This window comes from Molossus molossus, unplaced genomic scaffold (genome assembly GCF_014108415.1).
Source record: "Molossus molossus isolate mMolMol1 unplaced genomic scaffold, mMolMol1.p scaffold_m16_p_3, whole genome shotgun sequence".
Classification (NCBI taxonomy): Eukaryota; Metazoa; Chordata; class Mammalia; order Chiroptera; family Molossidae; genus Molossus; species Molossus molossus.
Genome location: NW_023425366.1, coordinates 116,806,551 through 116,827,319, shown reverse-complemented (window position 1 = coordinate 116,827,319; position 20,769 = coordinate 116,806,551). Strand labels below are relative to the sequence as shown.

Genomic DNA, 20,769 nt, shown 5'->3' with positions numbered 1-20,769 from the left:
AGACCTGCCGAAGAAATGGCAGTGTTGGGCTTGGAATGAAGTTATTTTGTTAATCCTCACCGGAGGACATTTTCCCATTGACTTTAGAGTAGATGGGGGGAGACAGAGAAACATCAGTGTGAGACACATTGATTAATGGTTGCCTCCTGCATAACCCCCAACTAGGGTTGGGGATCAAACCTGAAACATAGGTACTTGCCCTTGACCGGAATCGAACCCGCGGCCCTTTGGTCCACAGGCCTTTGCTCCAACTGCTGAGCCAAACTGGCCAGGGGAAGGAATGAAGTTATAATGACCAGGAATTTGTGGCCCAGGAAACTGGTTCAGCCTGGTTTCTTCTTTGGGGGCCCTGGGTCACTTCTTTCTCTTCTTTTCCCATTTATTACTTTCCTGTGGCCTACTCAGCATCTCTGTCCGTTTTTGTCTCCTAGTGTGTGCCTTTCTCAGCATCTGCTCTGTCATGTCCCTAACATTTTGATTCCTGCTGTGACACGGGCTGTACCGCCCACTGCACTGGGAGCAGAGGGGCCGTGAGCACCACGGGCCGGGCTTTACGAGATGTGTCCAGATGGGGGAAACCTACTTGGTGTTTCTCCTTGCTGAGCCAAAATGTTCATTTCTGGTTCATGGTGATTTGCTTATGAACCAGAACTGCTGACAGAAAGGGACACCTCCACACTTGAACTGTTTATATATATTTTTATTAAAAAATTTTTTTTCTTTATTGATTTTAGAGAGAGGAAGGGAGAGGGAGAGATAGAAACATTAATGAGAGAGAACATTGATTGGCCGCCTCCTGCATGCCCCCCACTGGGGATCGGGCCCACAACCTGGGCATGTGCCCTGACCGGGAATCGAACCGGCGACCTCTTGTGCATGGGTCAATGCTCAACCACTGAGCCACACCGGCCAGGTGAACCGTTTATATTTTATTAGAACATAGTTGGTGGTTCCTGATTCAGAATTTAACACTCTTCAAACTCTGAAGTCCAGTGAGAGTTCTGTCAGCTTTCCCACATACAAATTCTTTCGTGGGTGATTTAATTTTCAAAAATGTTTGTGAATCTATAGTATTAGTTTCAGAATTTCTGTCTCCGAGTGCTCTTCATAGGGAAATAGTTTCTGGTTGTGACGAGGTGCTGCTTCCCATGAGATCCCAGCCTTGCCTGGAAACAGAGCATGTGTCTCAGGATGATGGGGTTTGGGGACAGGACACCACCCTATCAGTGCAGGGCTGCAGGACAGGCCTGGGTGTGCGTGCGTGTGCGTGTGCGTGTACAGACTGGATTTTCAAGCCCCATCCAGACACGAAGAACAAGCCTCTGGGGCAGGACCAGGAATCATGTTTTTAAACAGCTCCTGACAGGTGTGCTGCCTCTGCCCATCGGGCCATGCCCATCCCTGGAAGGTCATGGCCCATCTAGGTTCCCTGTAGTTCTCTGCACCTGTGCACCCTGTCCCCAGGTGCAGCCAAGATCGGAACCTGCTCTGCCCGACCGTTCAGCCTGGTGCCTCCTCAGAAAGGCTGGGCACGAATCTGAAGGGGCTTGTGTCCTCTTCATGAGCACATGTCTGAAGAGCCATTGGTGAGGGTCATTTTGTCATTAGTTCTTTATTGAATGAAAAATTAATATTTAAAAAGGAAGTATGAGACAGAAAAGTGCAGGAGCATCTATAATCCTGCCGTCCAAGTATAACAACTGTTAACTAGTGTATATTCTTCCAGATTCCCTACGATATGAACATTAATATAAAGGTGATACTATTTATTATTATTATTTTTTAATCCTCACCCAAGGATATTTTCCATTGATTTTTTAGAATAGAAGGGAGGGAGGGAGAAACATTATGTGAGAGACACATTGATTGGCTGCCTCCCTTGTGACCCCAACCAGGGCTGGGGATAGAACCTGCAACCCAGGTACATGCCCTTGACCAGGAATAGAACCCACAACCTTCAGTCCTCAGGCCAGCACTCTCACTGCTGAGTCAGACCAGCCAGGGCAGGACCCCATTCTCTTACTTCCCTGATTCTGCCTCAGCGGAGTCTCACGTGGGGCCAGCACAGTGGCCCTGCAGGCCCGACGGCCCCTCCGAGAGAGCAGCCTGTCCCGGGGTCCCCGAGCTCACCTAGCTCGGTGGTGAACAGCTGGCACGTCTCCGGGTTGCGGATGGTGAAGGCAACGTAGGTGTCAGGAGCCCGCTGGTCCTTCAGGCAAGTGGAGAGCGTCTGCAGGACCCTGACCAGGGAGAGGACGGTCTCTGGGCAGTACAGCACATCTGCAACGAAACCCCGGTACTGACAGGGACCCCTGGGCTCAGGACCCCACCACGGAGGGCGCTGGGCTGTGCCAGCCGCGGCAGCGGGGCAGGCCCGGGAAAGCGGCAGTTCTAGTAGAAGGGAAGAAAGTTATGTGGGTGGAAAAAACCTTAGGAGAGGATATAAACTGCTGAAAGACAAGGCAACAACGGAAAAATATCCAGGACTCGCTGCTGTTTCTTTAAATAAAAATCAATTTGCTTATGGCCTATTTAGAAGACATTAATAAAGCAAACCCTGAGTCTGCTTCAGACCTCTCGACCCCAGGGGCTGCTACTTTGCTCTCGCCGCTGTGCGCCAGCCAGGCATGCAGGGATGGGTGCCCCTTGGCCAGGCATGCAGGGATGGGTGCCCCTTGGCCAGGCATGCAGGGATGGGTGCCCCTTGGGGCGTGCTGCTCGGCTTCTGCATTCCGGCCACTGTGTGCCTGTGAGTCTCAGGGCTGTGGCCCAGGACTAGAGGCTCTGTCAGTCAGATGGGCACGGGGTGAGCTCAGTGGACAGTGAGCGGCCTGTTGGTGGCCACGCCAAATGCCTTCTCTCAAGGACCATGTCCTTGCACTAGAAGTGGGCAGCCCCTCCGTGGGGACTTCTCTGAAAGACACGGGTGTGCACCCGGGACAGAAACAGCAGGAGCTGTTCTCCACAGGGCCAGAGCAGAGGGAAGCCAGCGCTGACAGGGGGCACTCGGAGGGCCGGCCCCGACTCAGGCACCATGAGTCAGACCCTAAGCCCTTCGGTGCCCATGACAAAAAGAGGAACCGACATGGTCCTGGGAACATTGTGCCATTTTCTGTGGCCCGGACAGGACAAGGCTGCCACGGCCATCTCCCACCCGCTCCCCTGGAAGACGGGCTGTGCCAGCTGACTTAGGTTCCAGATGGCAGCGGGGCCGCCTCACTCAGGCTGCTGGACAGGGACCTGCAGGTCTGTCCAGTAGGCGGTGGCCTGTCCTGTTCATCCAGGCCTTGCTGGGAAGAGCCAGGTTCACTTACCTGATGGCACCATTACAACAGGAGTGCGTGTGGCCATTTTCCCAAACAGGAGGACTGTGGCTTTAGGGCACCCGAGTCACACCTGTGCTTCGATGTCGCCCTGCGGGCACACGTGACCCTTCCAGTCATCCCACCAGTACTCCTCTGCCCGTGCAGAGTCCACGGGCCCCGAGCCGAGAGCTGGGTGGAGCCACAGGGAAGCCACGGTTCCAGCGGCTGGGGCCGAGCAGTACCTGCTGCGATGATGACGTCCGGCTGGAAGGCAGCGAGCTGAGGGGCTGTCACAGTGTCCCAGTCCAGCTGTGCCACCATCACCCTGGGGCTCTCTGAGTTGTGGGTGTTGTGTTCTGGGTGCTGTGCAGGGGCAGTGACATCTGGCTCCAACAAGAGACCGTTGAGAAGGACGTTCCCTCGGAGCTGCTCCAGGACACGGCTGTGACAGTCGCTGAAGACGTATGCTCTAGGACGGCACATCTTGCACATGGCCAAGCCCGTGAGGCCGGCGCCACTGCCGAGCTCTAAGACAGTCCTGAGTGGGAGAGGGGACACGTGTCCGCAATCGTGCCAGGGCAAAGCCGCCTCGGTGCCCTGCCCTGTGCCCCGAGGTCACCTGTGAGTGAAAGCCTCTGGGTTCTCTATGGCCCATTCTGCGAGGTAGAGTGCAGCATTCCAGGTGACCAGGCCGGTGGTGCCATGGGAAACGATGGCTGTGCTCTCAGAGAGTGTGACAGAGTCCCCGGAAGGCTGGATGGAGACAGGTAGAGAGTAATCCAGCTACCAGAAGATAGGGAGCTGGTGTTAAAGAGAAAAAAAGCACAGCAGGTGGATGGCTAAATAAACTGGTACGTCCATGCCATGGAATACTACACAGCAATAAAGATAAACTGTTGGCACACGTGCCAACCTGGATGGCCTGCAAGGGCGTTATGCTGATGAGAAAAGCCAATCTCAGAGTCACTCAGAGTCATTCCATTTATCTAACGTTCTCAAAATGACAGAATTGTGGAGATGGAGAAACAGGTCAGTGGTAGGACACCTGGGGTAGGGGTGGGGACGGGGGATGGCCTGAGGACGGTGCTTGACTGTGATGGCGCCTGCACAGACCACACGTGGTAAACGACGTAGATTGGCAGTGTGCCAGCGTCAGTGTCCACGCGGTGATATTCCGGAGTGTAAGGTGTCTCCGCTGGGGAAACTGGGGAAAGGGCACGTGGGACCTCCCTGTACTATTTTTGCAGCTTTCTGTGAACCTAGTTATTAACAAAAACAAGTTACAACTCTCAATGCGTGGGGCTGAGTTCAACCTGACATCTGGGGCTGGGGAATTCTCTAGCCTTTGGAGTTTCCTGTCAGTCTCATTCCCAAAGCAGGTGGGATACCCCACGCTTGGCTTGCCGGCATGTGCTTCGTGGAACATCCAGTCTTGAAATGTGTTCTCCAACCCGGGGCTGCTGAGAATGGCACTCCCAACATGCAACCCCCCATCCCCAGTCTTCTATGAAGACTGGGGGTGGGGAAGGGGAGGTCTGTTTCAGATAGATTGGTCAGGGACAGCCTGTTGGAGGATGTAACATATAATCCGAGATCTGGGTGAAAAGGAGAAGTGAGGCATGTGAGGTTCTGGGGGGAGAGTATTTTAGGCAGAGCAAGTGCAAAGGCCCTGAGGCAGCATTACAGTTAGTGAGTTCAAGAAAGAGAAAGACCATGGGGCTGGAGCACAGGGAGAGCAGAAGGGACCAGACAAGAGAGAGAAAGGCTGAGGCAGAGCATGTGAGCAAAGGGAAGCCACTGGTGGGCTATAAGCAGGTGAGTGACACGATCTGATTTACCTCAAATCAGGGAATCACTTAGGGGAATTTGGGGAAGATGGCTGCAGCGTAGTTTTGAATCTTCCTGAATCCCCATATAAGAACAGACTGAGCAGTGAGGTAGGACAACATTCATAAGGTATCTCTGTGAGCCTGAAACTATCAACAGGTGAGGGAAAACCACAAACAGACAACCCTCGTGCTCAATGCGTCTGTGGACGTAGAAGAGGGAAGCAGTGGGGCATGTGGCTGGCCTGAGGACAGGGGAACCCAGGGCCAACAGGCAGGCATTCGCTGGGACAGCCGCGGCCGGCCAAGAACAGCAAGCACACTTGGGAGGGGATCTGACCACCCGAGTCACTCAGATATGTGTGACAATACAGAAAACATCATTCAGAAATAAAGATTACTCGAAGGAACAAGAGAATAAAAACATTCCCCTGGCAGGGAATCAGACCAGTGACCCTTCCGTGTGTGGGCCAATGCGCTAACCTCTGAGTCACACCGGCCAGGGTGAAATGATTAAAAAAAAACTTTTTTTAAAAATTAATTTTTAGCCCTGGCCGGTTTGGCTCAGCGGTTAGAGCGCCCGCCTGCGGTCCGGAGAGACCCGGGTTCGATTCCCGCTAGGGGCATGTACCTTGGTTGCAGTTTGTCCCCGGCCCTGGTTGGTCGTGCGGGTGGCAGCCACTCGATGTGTCCCTTTCGCGTCGATGTTTCTCTCTCTCTCTCTTCCTCTCTCTCCCTCCCACTCTGTCTGTACAAAAAATGGAAAAATGTCCTCGGGTGAGGATAAAAAAAAAAAAAAATTAAAAAAAAAAAATTAATTTTTAGATAGAGAGGAAGGGAAAGAAAGAAACATTGATGAGAGAAAAACATCGATTGGCTGCCTTCTGCACACCCCCCCCTGGGAATCGAGCCTACAACCTGGGCATGTGCCCTGACCAGGAATCAAACTGGTGACCTCTTGGTGCATGGGGACGCTCAACTAACTGAGCCACACCAGCTGGACATGAAGTGATTTTTAAAACAGAAATTAAGTGATTGCTGTGGGATGAACCGTGTCCCCCCACCCTCCCAATTCATATGCTGAAGCCCTGACCCCCAGCACCTCCGACTGACCTTACTTGGAAATGGGGTCTTTTTTTTTTTTTTTTTTTTTTTTATCCTCACCTGAGGACATTTTTCCGTTTTATTTTGTTCAGGTAGAGTGGGAGGGAGAGAGAGGAACAGAGAGAGAGAGAGAGAAACATCGATGCGAAAGGAACACATCGAGTGGCTGCCACCCGCACAACCGACCAGGGCCGGGGACAAACTGCAACCGAGGTACGCGCCCTTAGCGGGAACCGAACCCGGGTCTCTCAGGACCGCAGGCCGACGCTCTAACCGCTGAGCCAAACCGGCCAGGGCAGGAAATGGGGTCTTTACAAAGGGAATCAAGTGATAATACTGTCATTGGGGTGGGCCCTAATCCAGTCTGACTGCGTCCTTATAGGAGGAAATCGGGACACTGGACACCACAGAGGACGGTGCTGTGAGGAGACACAGGGAGAAGGCCATGTGCAAGCCGAGGAGCCAGGCCCCGAACGCAGCCTCCCTGGCGGCCCTGCCAACGTCCCGACTGGAGCTATAGCTTCCAGACTGTGAGGTGATAGGTTTCTCTTGTATGAGCCACCCATTTTTAGGTGCTTTTTAATGAAAACCAAAAGTGCTCTGGCTGGTTTGGCTCAGCGGTAGAGCGTTGGCCTGTGAACCGAAGAGACCTGGGTTCAGTCCCCACTAAGGGCACGTACCCCGGTTGCAGTTTGTCCCCGGCCCCAGATGGGGTCGTGTGAGTGGCAACCACTCAATGTGTCTCTCTCACATCAATGTTCCTCTCTGTCTCCCTCCTGCTCTATCTAAAGATAAATGCAAAAATGTCCTCGGGTGAGGATAAAAAAAAAAAACGAAACAAAAACATTTAATAAAAACCAAAAGCAAAGAACAAATACTAAAAATTGTAATTCAAGAAAGCATTCCTAAAAAAAGAGTTGAAATAATATTGAAGGAGTACACACACTGAGCCCGAGATCACCAGCCCAGAACAATCAGACCAAGACACATTCTGGTAAAATGACTAAACCTTAAAGAAAGAAGACCCTGCCCTGGCCAGTTTGGCTCAGCAGTTAGAGCATCGGTCCACAGTCCACAGAGACCCGGGTTTGGTTCCCGCTGAGGGCACGTACCTCTGTTGTATTTTGTCCCTGGCCCCATTTGGGGTTGTGCAGAAGGCAGCCACTCGATGTGTCCCTTTCATGTCGATGTTTCTCTCTCTCCCTCTCTTCCTCTTTCTCCCTCCCACTCTATCTGAACTAAAATGGAAAAATGTCCTCGGGTGAGGTTTAAAAAAAAAGAAAGAAAGAAGACCCTTTGGCCAGCTCAGAGAAAAAGGCAGGCAGCATAAAAGGGAGAGAAAACTGGGTTATCATCAAGCTTTTCCACAGCGATGCTTTATGCCAAAGAAAATGAGAAACATGTTTAGGAAACTCAAGGAGAGAAAATGTGAGTCAGAATTCAAGTATAAAAGGCTCAAATTGTTATCACCATGTAAGGACTCTGGGAAGGTCAATCCCAGAAGCCCTTCTTATAGAATGTACTAGAGAAGAAACTTCAGACAACCAAAAAGGCTTGAGAGACGCAAACATGTGGACTGAGGGGGAGCTCTAAAGATATACAGACTGAACGCAGAGATTATGGAATGTGCGCCTGATCAGTAACGTCTATGCCCTAACCCCGGGACCCTGTGACTGTGTTATGTTAGAAGGCAAAGGGACTTGGAAGATGTGCTTAAGGTTACAGAATTTGAGATGGAGAAATTATCCTAGATTATCTGGGTGAGACCAATCTCATCATCTGAGCCCTTAAAAGTAGAGCATTTTTGCCCTGGCCGGTTTGGCTCAGCGGTTAGGGCGTCGGCCTGCGGTCCTGAGAGACCCGGGTTCAGTTCCCGCTAAGGGCACGTACCTCGGTTGCAGTTTGTCCCCGGCCCTGGTCGGTTGTGCGGGTGGCAGCCACTCGATGTGTTCCTTTCGCATCGATGTTTCTCTCTCTCTCTCTCTCTCTCTCTCTGTTCCTCTCTCTCCCTCCCACTCTACCTGAACAAAAAATGGAAAAATGTCCTCGAGTGAGGATAAAAAAAAAAAAAAAAAAAAAAAAAGTAGAGCATTTTTTTTTTTTTGTGGCTGAAGACCAAGACATGCAGAGGAAAAAGAGGCAGGGAAGGTTTGAATTGCAAGAGGAACTTGACCTGCTGTTGCTGGCTTTGGTGATGAAGGGGCCACGGGTCAGGGAACAGGGGGCGGCCTTTGGAAGCTGAGAACAACTCCCAGCCAAGAGCCAGAAAGGAAATGGAACCTGAGTCCTGCAGCCACAGGAAATGAAATCGTGCCAATGACCTGCACGAGCCCGGAAGCAGGTTCTCCTCTAGAGCCCAGCCCTGCTGACACCCTGAATTTTGCGCTGTGAGACTCAAAGAAGAGAAACCAGCTGAGCCCACCAGATCTCTGACCTACAGAACTATAAGACAATACAATTTATGTTGCTTTAAACTGCTAAATTTGTAGTAATACTATGTAATGCCTTTTTGATGACAATGTAGTTATGGTATGGCAACAAACAAACACACTGAGGGAGAAGGGGGATAGTATATATAACAATTCTACAGTTTTCAGTAATCATAATTGGTGGACAGAATTAGCACCGTAGTTCTGAGATGGCTGCATGAGTATTGGGGATAAAGCCAACAGGCAGTTGGGGGATATCTCATCATTATCCTCTGTGGTCTTGGGAACCAGAATTTCCAGTGTAGGAGAAAGCAGATACAGATGCACGGTGAAGGGGCTGAGTAAAACCCTGCAGTTCTGAGACTGACAGCTGTCAGAGGGGAGGGGTTTGGGAGGCTGGATGAAAGAAGGCAAAGGGATTAAGCAAACACACACACACACACACACACACACATCACACAGACAGATACAGACAAGTGTGGTGACAGCCAAAAGGAAAGGGGGATGGGGGTAGGTGAGGAGGGCAAAGAGGGGGAAAAATAGGGAGAAAAGGAGACTTTTTGTCCTGGCCAGTATGGCTCAGTTGATTGAGCATCATCCCATGTACCAGGAGGTCACTGGTTTGATTCCTTATCAGGGCACATACAGGAATTGTGGGCTCGATCCCAAGTGTGGGGCATCAGGAGGCAGCTGAAGGATGTCATCAATGTTTCTATCTCTCCCTCTCCCTTCCTCTCTCCGAATCAATAAAAACATTAAAAAAAATGTTTTTGCTTGGGGCTATGGGCACATAATACAGTGCACAGATAATGTTTTGTTGAATTTAAAAAAAGATTTTTTTTTAAATCTTCACCTGAGGACATTTTTGCATATATCTTCAGATAGAGTGGAGGGAGAGAGGGAGGGAGGGTGGGAGAGAGAGAAACGTCAATGTGAGAGAGACACATCGAGTGGTTGCCACCCACACAACTCCAACTGGGGTTTGGCCAGGGACAAACTGCAACTGAGGTACGTGCCCTTAGCGGGAACTGAACCCGGGACTCTCTGGTCTGTGGGCAGACACTCTAACCGCTGAGCCAAACCGGCCAGGGCGAGGTATTCTATTTCAAAAAGTATGGATATATAGCCCTAGCTGGTGTGGCCCACACACTGAAGGGTCACAGGTTCAATTCCAGGTCAAGGGCATGTACTTGGCTTACAGGCTTGATCCCTGGCCCTGACCTGGGAGAGTGTGGGAGGCAACTGATTGATGTATCTCTCTCATATTGATGTTTCTCTCTCTCCCTCTCCCCACTTTCCTTCTACACTCTCTAAGTACGGATATATTATCACTACTCATATCCCAGTTCTGTTCACTGGAAAGGCCTACACTGTAGCAATGAGCACTCTAATGCCCAGATTATGGTCTTTAAATATCATTTCCCACTAAAAGAAATGAGGAGCTTGTTAAGACATGGCTGATTCCTGGTCTGGGACAGGAAATATACAAGATGAGTCTGGAGAAGCTTGACAAAAAATAAAGCAAGAAAATTGTTAGGGTAATGTTGAAGGGCTCAGAAGCCTATTCAAAGTGGCTCAAAATAGCACATTTTAAGCTTCCATGAGGACATGGTTTGTATGGATTGAACCCCTTCGGGGGATGATGGGAAACAGATTCACTATCTTGAAAAGATCAAGCCTGTATCCAGCCTTTTCTCCACAAGTTGTACCTGTGAGTAATCAAATAGTGGCTGAAGGGAGGCACCTCCTTATAAAATTCCTCTAGTTAGTGAATGAAAGCAAAATGACAGGATTGGGAAATCACCCTTTTGCATCCTCCAGTGAATGAATGAGTCTGTGCTTTGGGTATCCATAACCAAGGTCATTAAGAGGATGAGAAACAGATATGATGTGCCTCCTAGAACCCCATATTGTATTCTTGCCAAAGCAATCAAACAGACATGAATCTGAGTGGGCCTTTGAATTCAGACACCAATTTTTGGGAAACAGGATGGAGGAACAAGATGAATAGCACCACACATGTGCAACCAAAAGCAAGCCCGCGGAGGGCTGTTCAAAGGAGGCATTGACAGGAGAAGAAAGAGCTGGGATGGAGGACGGGCAAGATGAAATGCTCGTGTCCAGAGGTGGACAGGGCAGAAAGCTGTATATTTCTTTTGTGTGGTTCTCTATATCTATGTTTTATTTTATAGTAAAAGGTTAAAAACAGACAAAAACATCCAAGATCCCTCTGGCTGTTGTATGCTGAACGGATTTTTGTGGGGCAAGAAGTTGGAAGACCAGTCAGAAGGCTATGGCATTGGTCCAGGCTGGTTAGGATGGTGATGGGGGAGAGTGGTAAGTGACTGCTGTCCTATAACATCCACCCATCAGGTATTCATTGGGGACTAAGCACCAGGTCTTTGCTGTGTAAATTTAACTCCAAGCCACCCCATAAGATAGATAGTCTTATCTGTCAAAGTGCTCAAGGAGGTTAACTGACTCCATCTAAGACCACAGAGGTGATGAGTCAGGATCTGAACCCATGGGAGGCTGACTGGAGCCCAGTTTGGACTCTGTGTGCAGAGGTGGGTGTCTGGCCTGTGTGGGGAGGAAGGCACACGCTCCTACCAACAGATAGCTCCGGTGACACTGCGGGGGCTCCTCGGCTGTCAGGGTCTCTGCCAGCGCCTCATACAGTTCATCCAAAGGCTCTTCATGAACAGCTTCATGCTAGAGGTGGGTGGGGAGAGAGCTTCAATGAGAGCATTAAATATTGGCCCTCGTGAACCACACAAAGGTCTTGTCTAGCTGCTTTTACTCTGACTTCTAGAAATAGCTGGAGGAGTTTCACCAAATGTGGAGGGGCAGTTTGAGATGGACTGACATAATAAAGGTCACCTGGCAGATAAAAAATTCACTCGGTGTGGGGATGTGGGGTATCTCAAAGAGGTGTAGAGAGGGTGAGGGTGAGACTAAGGTGTAGTTTAGGTAGCTGCCACATGACAGGGACAAAGAGCTCGGCCCTTTGACCATGATGTCCTGGATGAAGAACAAAATTGGTATTTTTAAGTGGGCCTAGGTAAAAAACACAGGATGGGCACTCCACACTTCAGGGTGTCGCTTCATCAGCGGGCAGTCTCCTGTCCTGCGCCTCATGGGGGTGGGTGGCATACACTTCTGGTGGTGTGGGGGAGACCTACCGGTAACTGCTAGATGTGCCATGCTGGTGAGAACTGGGGATGGAGGTAACGGAGAAGCCAGGATCATTCCATGTGCTAAAACTGGGTGAGGCGTGGCCCTTGTATTCAGAGGCCAAACGTGTCAGGTCTGCTACTGACCTCTAGGATTCGCCTTTCTGAAATCCAAGCTAACATGAAACTCAGCAAATTTGGGCTCATCCTTAAAATCCATCCTGTATCAGGAGAAGAGCCATTCCAGGCTGTTCACTGGGGGGAAGGTAGTGAAGGGAACTAGTTCTAAAGGCACTGAACCACTTAAAGCTTCCAACAGGGACAGTGCACCAATCCAGAGATTGGCAACAGCAGGAAACCGTCAAAACCTCTGAGGTGGCAGAACAGAGGGAGAAAGTGGGGATTCAGTGCTCAGGGCTGCCTGGCAGAAATGAGAACCTGCACAGGGACCACAGAGGAGGCGCAGCTGCTGCCGGAGACCCCGCGGAGCAGAGAAGGAGATATACCTTGGCTTTTCCCTTCCTCCTGCCCTCCATGGCCTCTCAATGGTCGAGCTCAGCTAGGAGACAGTTGCCCAGGGAACACCTGCCACGTGGAGGTTTGTAGAGCAGGCAAAGGGCATGAGATGGATATGGGCTGCAACAGGCAAAGCTGGGCTCACTGCTGTAGAGTGAGCCAAGTCCCAGACGCTGTCTGGCTACTGAACTCACAGTGCCCCCTACTGACCTTTCTGATGAGCTCTGAGAGAAAGCACCGGGCATACTTCACAGACGGTGGATGCTTCACGCACAGAGGGTGTTTCACAGTCTGTGACAAAGGACACATGTGAGTTGCTGGAGAGACCGGGCCTTAAGTCTCCCGTGAGCTCTAAGTAAATACAGGGCAAACCCCAGTTACTTGGTCCCTCAGCAAAGACATGTATAGACACAAGGGTTCTGGCTCCAGGTGATCCTCATGCATCTGAAAGAGAAAGTCTTCAGAATAAGCCCCTTTCTAAAAACTCCTCTCCTGCAGGAACACAGGCCATGTTTCTAATGCCCATTCTGGGCAGGAACATGAGGCATACCGACCCAAGGTCTGCTATCAACTGAATGTCTGTCTCCCCAAATTCATATGCTAAATCTAACACTCAATGCGATGGTTTTATGAGGTGGGGCTGTTGGGAGGTGATTAGGTCATGGAGGTAGAGTCCCCATGAGTGGAACTAGAGAGACCCAAAGAGCTCCATTATGCCTTCCACCATATGAGGATACAAGGAGATGGACCTCTGTGAACCAGCAAGCAGACCCTCACCACGCACCGGACCTGCTGGCACCTTGGTCTTGGACTTCCCAGTCCCCCAAACGGTGAGAAATAAATTCCTGTTGTTTATAAGTCACTCAGTCTATGGTACTGTTCTAGCAGCTGGACTGGATTAAGGCATACTCTTCCCAGGGCAACCAGCCTGAATTCGAAACAGAGGAAGGTGGGGGCTCTGCCTGGGACGTGGAGGAGGGGAAAGGGGACTCTCAGGGGTGACAGTTTAGTAGAAACCTAGAGAATCAAAGAGCAGGGGAGTGAGATTCAGGCAGAGAATAGTTTATGCAGGCTTCAAGGCAGTCACAGACTGGCATCTTGGGAAGGAGGGTGGGGTGACAGGAGCAATTAGAGCAAGAAACCAGGTTACCGGGGCCTGTTGGCTGGAAGGACACGATTTTACCCAAGGACAACAAAATACCCACACATTGCTCAGGGCTTTCTAGTTGGCTGGTGGTAGGTGGGCTGAGAATCAGAGTAGGCTACAAGACAATGAGCAATGACCTTGGACATCTCTGAGCTCCAGTCCTGAATACTAACTAGATTGCCCTGGAAATCCTTCCTAGCTACAGCTCCATCTTCTCCCCTTGGTGGTCAGATGGATACTCCTGGTTCACCCTCCACACAGAAACTCTTTTTTTTTATCCTCACCCGAGGACACTTTCCCATTTTTTGTTCAGATAGAGTGGGAGGGATAGAGAGGAAGAGAGAGAGAGAGAGAAACATCGACGTGAAAGAGACACATCGAATGGATGCCACCCGCACGACCAACCAGGGCCAGGGCCAAACTGCAACTGAGGTACATGCCCTTAGCGGGAACCGAACCCGGGTCTCTCCGGACCGCAGGCGGACGCTCTAACCGCTGAGCCAAACCGGGCAGCAGAGGAATTCTTTGTTTTAATCCTCTCACTTGAAGCAGGGCTAAGAAGGAAGAGAAGAAAAGAGGGAGAGAGAGCAAGAGCGAGAGAACCATCAATGTGAGAGAGAGAGCATCGATTGGTTGCCTTCCATATGTGCCCTAACCGGGAACCTTTTGGTATATGGGACAAAACTCCAACCAACTGAACCACATGGCCAGGGCACACAGGAACTCTTAATCTGAGATCCTTGGATGGGCTTAGTGGTTGGAGGAGGATCTGTGACTCCTTTGAATTTGTATAAAAAATATATTCTAGTGCATTTTTTTTCTGGGGGGAGAATCCATAGCTTTGGGTTTTGAGGAAGGTTCATGACCCTTCAGAGGGACGACAGCCAGGATGCAGTGTGATCTGCACTTGATCCACATGGCCGGGGCAGGCTGGGGCCAGGCCAGGCCAGGCTGAGTGGTGGTTTCATATATATCCTCACTCACATGCACCTTAGAATCCAAAACACTTCCAAAAAGCAGGGGCCCATCTACTTCTAGGATGAGACACAAGTGGGCAAGATTTGCATTCTTATTTTTTCCTTAAATGCAAAGAAGGAAGTCTCTGAACAGCTAGCAAATGCTAGATGTTCCCACAGCTGTCATTTGTTTTCTCTGTGGACAGTTTAAAAAACATCCCCAGACTCCCTCCTCTGAAGTAGGGTTTTGTATATGCTGATATCTTCATCTAAGGAAACAAAAGAGCCAGAGCTCTCTAAGGTGCTACCACCCAAATGCAGTGTCTTTCTTTTTAAAGGAGACCAGCACACCCACTGCACTTCTGTTATGTCCTCAAGGGCAAGTCAGGAGGACTCTTACCTTCTGCAAAATATCCAGCAGCAGCTCAGAACCCGAGTCCCTTAATTTCTCTTCTAGGCTCTATTTGGAGGCAGAGTGGGGGAGAGAGAAGTCTCAATGCATTTTCACAGGAACATTACACATGCAATAGGACATGTTGGCAAAGTGCTAAGTGATCTCTCCTCAGGGATCTGGGGCCAATTGGAAGTGGAAGCCACAGGCGGCTGAAAGCCTGACCTTGACAAGTCCCAGGTTACACCTGGATGAGTTGGAGAAAGAATGTCAGGAGACGGACTCTTGGTTTGCATTAGCCCTGGCTACTGAGCCTCGCCCGGGTCACAGGCGGCTTGGTGGCTGTACTGGTCAGCCAGGAATTAGTTATCCATGACATCCACATAGATGGGCTTGCCTTGGACTTGACATCCGAGTTAAAGTGGACATGTAGAATGTGCAGCTGCCAGGCCCAGCTACATACTGTCCTCTCCTGCAGTTGACCCCAGCCGGGGAGTGAGCTCAGGCTACAGAATCAGGCAGACTGCCTGCCTGGTGTGTGACACTGGGCAAATTACTTCATTTCTCCAGAACAACTTATCACACTCTAAGAGGCCTACAAGACCGGCCCTGGCCTTTCTCTCTCACTGCCTCTGCCGCCACCCCATCCCATCTCTGCGGATGCCACTCCAGCCGCACTGACCTCCTTGTAGCAGCTTGCTCTCACTGGTAGAACCTTCGTACTCCCTGCTCCCCTAGACCTCCCATAGCCCACTGCTTCACTGTTCAGGTCCCAGCTCAAATGTGCGCCCTTGGAGGCCTTCCTTGATCCCCCTACTTTGATGACACATTTCCTTGTTTTGTTGACTTTATAGCCACTGTCATCCCCTGACGTTTTCATTCTTATTCATTTACGTGTTTATTCTCTGGCTCTCCTCTCTCAGCAAGGCCTCATCTGTATGCTGCTGATCCTCGTGTCTGGCTCATGGAAGGCATTCAGTAAACATTGGGTGATGAATAAAAATACTAGCTAACACTTACATCCACTTACCATGAGCCAGGCACTGCCTCAGGTATACTTCATTCTCATGTAGTCCTGACAACAGCCCTATGAGGTAAGCATTATTATTCTCCTATTTTACTAATAAGAAAATCAAGGCCCAGAGATGCGCAGTCACTTGCCCAAGGTCACACAGCTCGGATGGGATTGGGCCAGGATTCCAAGCAGGCAGGCTGTCTCCCAGGTCTGAGCTCTTCTCCACTGATGCACTCTACTTCTCTAGTCAAACACTATGATGGTAATAGTACCCACCACATGGGTGTTGTGGGCCAGCCTAAGTGTTAATTTAGTATGGTCCTGGTACAGAGTATGCACTCATTTCATGTGACCGATTCTAGTTGATAGGGAATTGGGTCCCATAGATGCTATTATGAAGGCTTAAATTGGGGGTTAAAAAATGTAGATATTCTTTTCTGACTGGAAATGAGCTCTCAGAATGCCAAATCGTTTGTCAATAAAATACAAATGACTACCACCACCCCTGAAGATGGGGAAGACCTGGGAAGAATACATATCCAAACTGAGTCACCCAGTGAGCTCATGGCACATGAATTATAAAGGAGGCAGTGTCATTAGAAGCCCCTCCTTGGCAGAAGGAGGCTGCTCCAACACCATTGACCTCTGCGACAAGGGCAGGTCCGCAGGGCAGGGAAGGCCAGACCTCTTTCATCTATTTTCTGGCCGGCTTTGTTCCTCCCTGTCTTCCATTAGAGGCTTAAGAGACTCAAGCTGCCTCTGAAACGATTTCGTCCTCTGCTGATGGCTCATGGAAGGCATGCAGTACACTTTTGGGTGTGTGTGTGTGTGTGTGTATGTAGGTGGGGGGACTGTCTGTGACCTGGTCACTGCGCTCATTGAAACGTGACCTCCAACTGTCCTGAGGCCATTGACTGTTTAAATGGGCAACAATAGTTGTTACTCAATGGTCAGACCGATATCTGGCTAAAAAAAAAAGTCACGAAAACTCTTGGGAATTGTCCATGACCCTAAACACCCGCGTGAAAGGGAGTTGGAGGAAGCGCTGCATCCTTCCGTTCCTGGGACCCCAGGCGCAAAGGGCGGGAGGGCCCAGGCAGGAGGGAGCTGACAGCGGGTGCAGCGCGGGCTCCCGGGGCGTGCAGGCGCTCCTCCTGCTCTCCGCCTCCCGTCCGCGCTGCGGGACGAGGACCGGCGTTACGGTCAGGCCGGCACGTGGCGGGGAGGGCGGGGGTGGGAGCCCAAAGCGCCCCCCTCTCCAGGCCTTCGCCCCCCCACCGTTCGCCCTCAGCGCGCCCCGTCGCCCACCTGCCAGGGGAAGGAGCGCAGCGCACGCGTCGCCAAGAAGCGGCGCTCGAATCTCTGCAGCAGGCGCGAGATCTCGGCGCTGTCGTCGGGCGCCATGGCGGGGCGGAGCCGCAGCGTCGCCCGGGAGGCGGCTGGGAGCGGGGAGGCGCCTGGGGGCGGGGCTTGAGGCGGGCCCGAGAAGGGTTGGGGGCGGGGCTTGGGCGCGGGCAGGCGCTGCTCGGGCTCTGGGGGAGGGGCTTGGGGTTCTGGGAGGCGGGACTTGGGGAAGGTCCGAGGCGGGTCCTGGAGGAGGGCTGCGGGCGAGGTTTGAGACCCGGGGGGGTGGGGCCAGGGTTGGCAGGGGCGGGGCCAAGGTACCGGCGGGGCGGAGTCAGGGTTGGAGCCTGATTAGGGTTTTGCAGAGCTGCGAGCGCTTCCCTGGGAGCTCCCGGTGAGGCTGAGACCCCGGAACTCATTCTCTCATTCTCGCTGTTCCTGCCCTTTTATGAGGACCTTTTTGTCGGGGCTTCCCCAGCCGCCTTATCCTAGTCCTGTCCCCGTCAGCGCCTCCTCGGTGTGAACGGGCAGAAAGGACCCTGGCCGCCCGCCCTCTTGCCCCTCGAGGGTGCGGGGGTACCTTCCCAGGCCCAGGGTCCATGGGCTCGGGCCATGGCTGCTCTCTCTCCTTGGAAAAGGGCACTTAGGTCAAGGTGGTGTTTTCCAAACTGAGGGCGGAGAGAAACGGAAGAGAGGCAGGCCGCTCCGGATGGTAGGTGGCAGGTTTAATAAGGGAGCTTACTTAAGAGTCTTGTCTTTGGTGTCACGTACCCAGTGCAAGTGGTCCCCACACCACAGTTCTCAAGGCTGTGTCCCAGAATCGCCTCCCACTTTGGGGGCGTCAGCAGAGGAGGGGCAAGGAGACTCGTCTACTCTGGGCGGCTCCCCCTAGCCCTGCCCTCTGCATGACCTCCTCCAGCTGCAGGCAGGAGCTCAGGCTCCCCAAACCCCAAACCCATGGGGACTTTTGTTCACCAGATACTTATTAAGCACTTAATGCGTTTGGCATGTCAGGTATTGGGGATGCAACAGAAAAACCAAGGGTGTCCCAGCTCTGCAGGGGCTCAGGGGCTCTTAGGGAGGGAGACATTGAACTAATTAACACGCAGATACATGGAGAGGTATGACGGCATTATATGCCAGGCTGCCGAGCACATGGAGCTGAGTGGGAGTTGTCACTGGGCAGGAAAAAGGAATCTGAAAGAAGAGGAAGAGGGCTCTTGGGTGTTGTGGGCTGGTGCTGAGATGGGGACAAGGAGGAAAAGAAAAAGATAGTTGCTCTGGCAGACCATGGGGTCATGGATTCAATTCCCGGTCAAAGGCATGTACCTGGATTGCAGGTTCGATTTCCGGCCCGGTCGGGTCTTCCGACCCTGGCCCCTTTCACATCGATGTTTCTCTCTTTCTCCCCGCGCCCCTCCCTTCCACTCTATCTAAAAAGCAATGGAAAAATATTCTTGGGTGAGGATTAACAACAACCACCAAAAACGATAATAATTTCTGTTGGGCATTATTCTGTCTTGAGTGAGAGGCAGGGCAGGCAGTTCCCACCTCAGCAGTGCTGCCTCTGGAGTTCGAACTGTGTTCATAGGCTACGTGGTTACACGTCTCTCAACAAAACTCCATTTAGAAGCGTCTTGAGAGCTTAATTTGTTAAATATACTTGCAGAGGGTAGATGAGAGGACACATTAAATCTCATTACCCCTTTCAGACAAGAAACACTGGAGCCCTGCTCAGCAATGAGAACAAGAGAGGAGAATGAACTCTAATAGAATGTATTTATTCTCCCATGTCTGTCGTGCTTCTTCCACAACCAAATGAGTGCAGGATCTGACACAAAAATTGATCATCTTTTATTCCCTTAACACTGTTGATTTAAATAAAGAAGGTGCACTGTGGCGATTGCTGTGTTTTTACATGGAATCCATGGTTTCTGGTTCCGAGATGTTGCATAAATCCTCTTATTCTCAGTCTCCAGAGATAGAACCACCTGTGATACAACAATGAGTCTTAACTATGATTTGAGTCTTGGTCCTAAAGGATGGCTCTCGGAAGCTCGGTCAGGTGCATTGGCTCACTTTTGATGTTTTGATCAGCTCTCTGCCTGTAATAGAAAACCAATGGGAATGGGTCAGTTAAACTCATAACCATGGGACTTATTCTATCAGTTAAACTCATAACTAAAGGTCTTATTCTATGAACACACATAATAGCTATTAATTACCTTTCCTCTGAGGAGTGAAAGGACATGTAGAGTCAATGCCATAGTAACACTGTATGATGTTATGCTAAGATATTAATAAACCTAGGCTGGTCCAACATTTCCTGGTGCCATAGATGGGAAGCAAATTGGGGGAAGGACCCTGAGTGGGCCACAGCATTGGGCTTTCAGGAGGGACAAAGGTGATGCATTTCAGGTCTGAATCTGGAAGGATCAAGGCACTGATGACGTTCTATGGACCTCAGAGGTGTGGTATGTTCAGGTGTAAGTGAAGATTAGACTGCTGTTTAACACAGTAAGTAACCATTGTTGTTAACACAGCGAGTAACAATTCCAGGTGGTGTTGATATGGAGAGAAGCATTAGAACATATCTCAGTGGTCCTTCCAGGGGCAGGAGGGGTGTGTGAGCACATGCTAAATTAAAGATTCAGCTTCTGGATTTGAGCTTTCAATAATAATAATAATAATAATAATAATAATAACAACCTAATGCTTTTAACTGTATAGAATGGTTGCCTTTTAGAAATTATGCTGTGGGCATGGCAATTCAATCAGTACATTGCAGTTTTCCCTGTATCTATCCTATGGATAATGGTTTCTGTAAAAAAGGACCAATTGATTTCTTTCTAAAAATTTGCTTCAGGGTGTAGAGACCTTTACAGGTCATGTTTCAACTTACAGGAAAATTTTATGGTTTAAATATAAATTACGTTAAATGTGGGCTTTGAAATGGAGTTAAGGTTAAGTAAAGTTCTGCCTTTCCTTAGTTTATAGTGTTCAGGAGGTCCCCATGCTGTGTTAAAGTAGAAGAATGGTCAGGATTGGGTGTAATAATATGGAAGGCTCAGTCTAATGATAAACTATTGAGATATAGACAGTGGTGGGCCAGGCTCATATAATGCTTTGATTGGTGGTAGAACCAATATTATAGGTTGAATTATATTCCCCCAAAAGATTTGTTAAAAGTCCTAACACCTGGTACCTAGGAATGTGACCTTATTTGGAAATAGGGTCTTTGTAGATATAATTATATTAAGGTGGGGTCATACTGGGTTACAGGATGCCCTAAATCCCATGACTGGTATCCTTAAAAGACAGAGACACAGGAAAAAGGGGGCTGTGGGACGGTGGAGGCAGAGATGGGAGAAAGAACATCAAGGATTGCTGGCAGCCACCAGAAGCTAGAAGAGGCAAGGGAGGACCTTCCCCTACAGGTTTCAGCGGGACCATGGCCCTGCTCAACCCTTGATTTTGGACTTCTAGCCTCCAGATCTGCGGAACAATACATTTCTGTTGTTTTAAGCCACACAGTTTGTGGTACTTTGTTATGGCAGCTCTAG

The 20,769-nt window shown here is 50.4% G+C and overlaps 2 protein-coding genes across 2 annotated transcripts in view; both read right to left on the bottom strand.

Moving 5' to 3' along the window:
- Positions 1-955: 955 nt before the first annotated feature.
- Positions 956-17,266, bottom strand: EEF2KMT (eukaryotic elongation factor 2 lysine methyltransferase). The gene is made up of 8 exons (XM_036280570.1): positions 17,171-17,266; positions 14,857-14,916; positions 12,564-12,644; positions 11,275-11,376; positions 3,925-4,058; positions 3,548-3,843; positions 2,131-2,280; positions 956-1,166 (listed from the first exon to the last, which is right to left on the bottom strand). Exons 1-8 carry the CDS (start codon positions 17,264-17,266, stop codon positions 1,066-1,068), a joined length of 1,020 nt encoding a protein of 339 aa, XP_036136463.1. The 3' UTR covers positions 956-1,065.
- A 1,975-nt stretch (positions 17,267-19,241) lies between these two features.
- Positions 19,242-20,769, bottom strand: part of LOC118641404 (ectonucleotide pyrophosphatase/phosphodiesterase family member 7-like) — a 47,367-nt gene continuing 45,839 nt past the window's right edge. The window contains exon 7 of the mRNA XM_036278580.1: positions 19,242-19,311. Coding sequence (XP_036134473.1) covers positions 19,242-19,311 — 70 coding nt within the window. The remainder of the gene's footprint in view (positions 19,312-20,769) is intronic.

What these genes read in the sequence shown, in the direction of transcription:
- EEF2KMT (XM_036280570.1), bottom strand. Translation starts at nt 17,266, where the DNA reads ATGGCGCCCGACGACAGCGCCGAGATCTCGCGCCTGCTGCAGAGATTC. An exon ending in TGCTGGATATTTTGCAGAAG is followed by an intron (nt 12,645 to 14,856) that starts GTAAGAGTCCTC and finishes CCTTTGTCACAG; the next exon opens with ACTGTGAAACACCCTCTGTG. An exon ending in GCTGTTCACCACCGAGCTAG is followed by an intron (nt 1,167 to 2,130) that starts GTGAGCTCGGGG and finishes CTCTGTTTCCAG; the next exon opens with GCAAGGCTGGGATCTCATGG.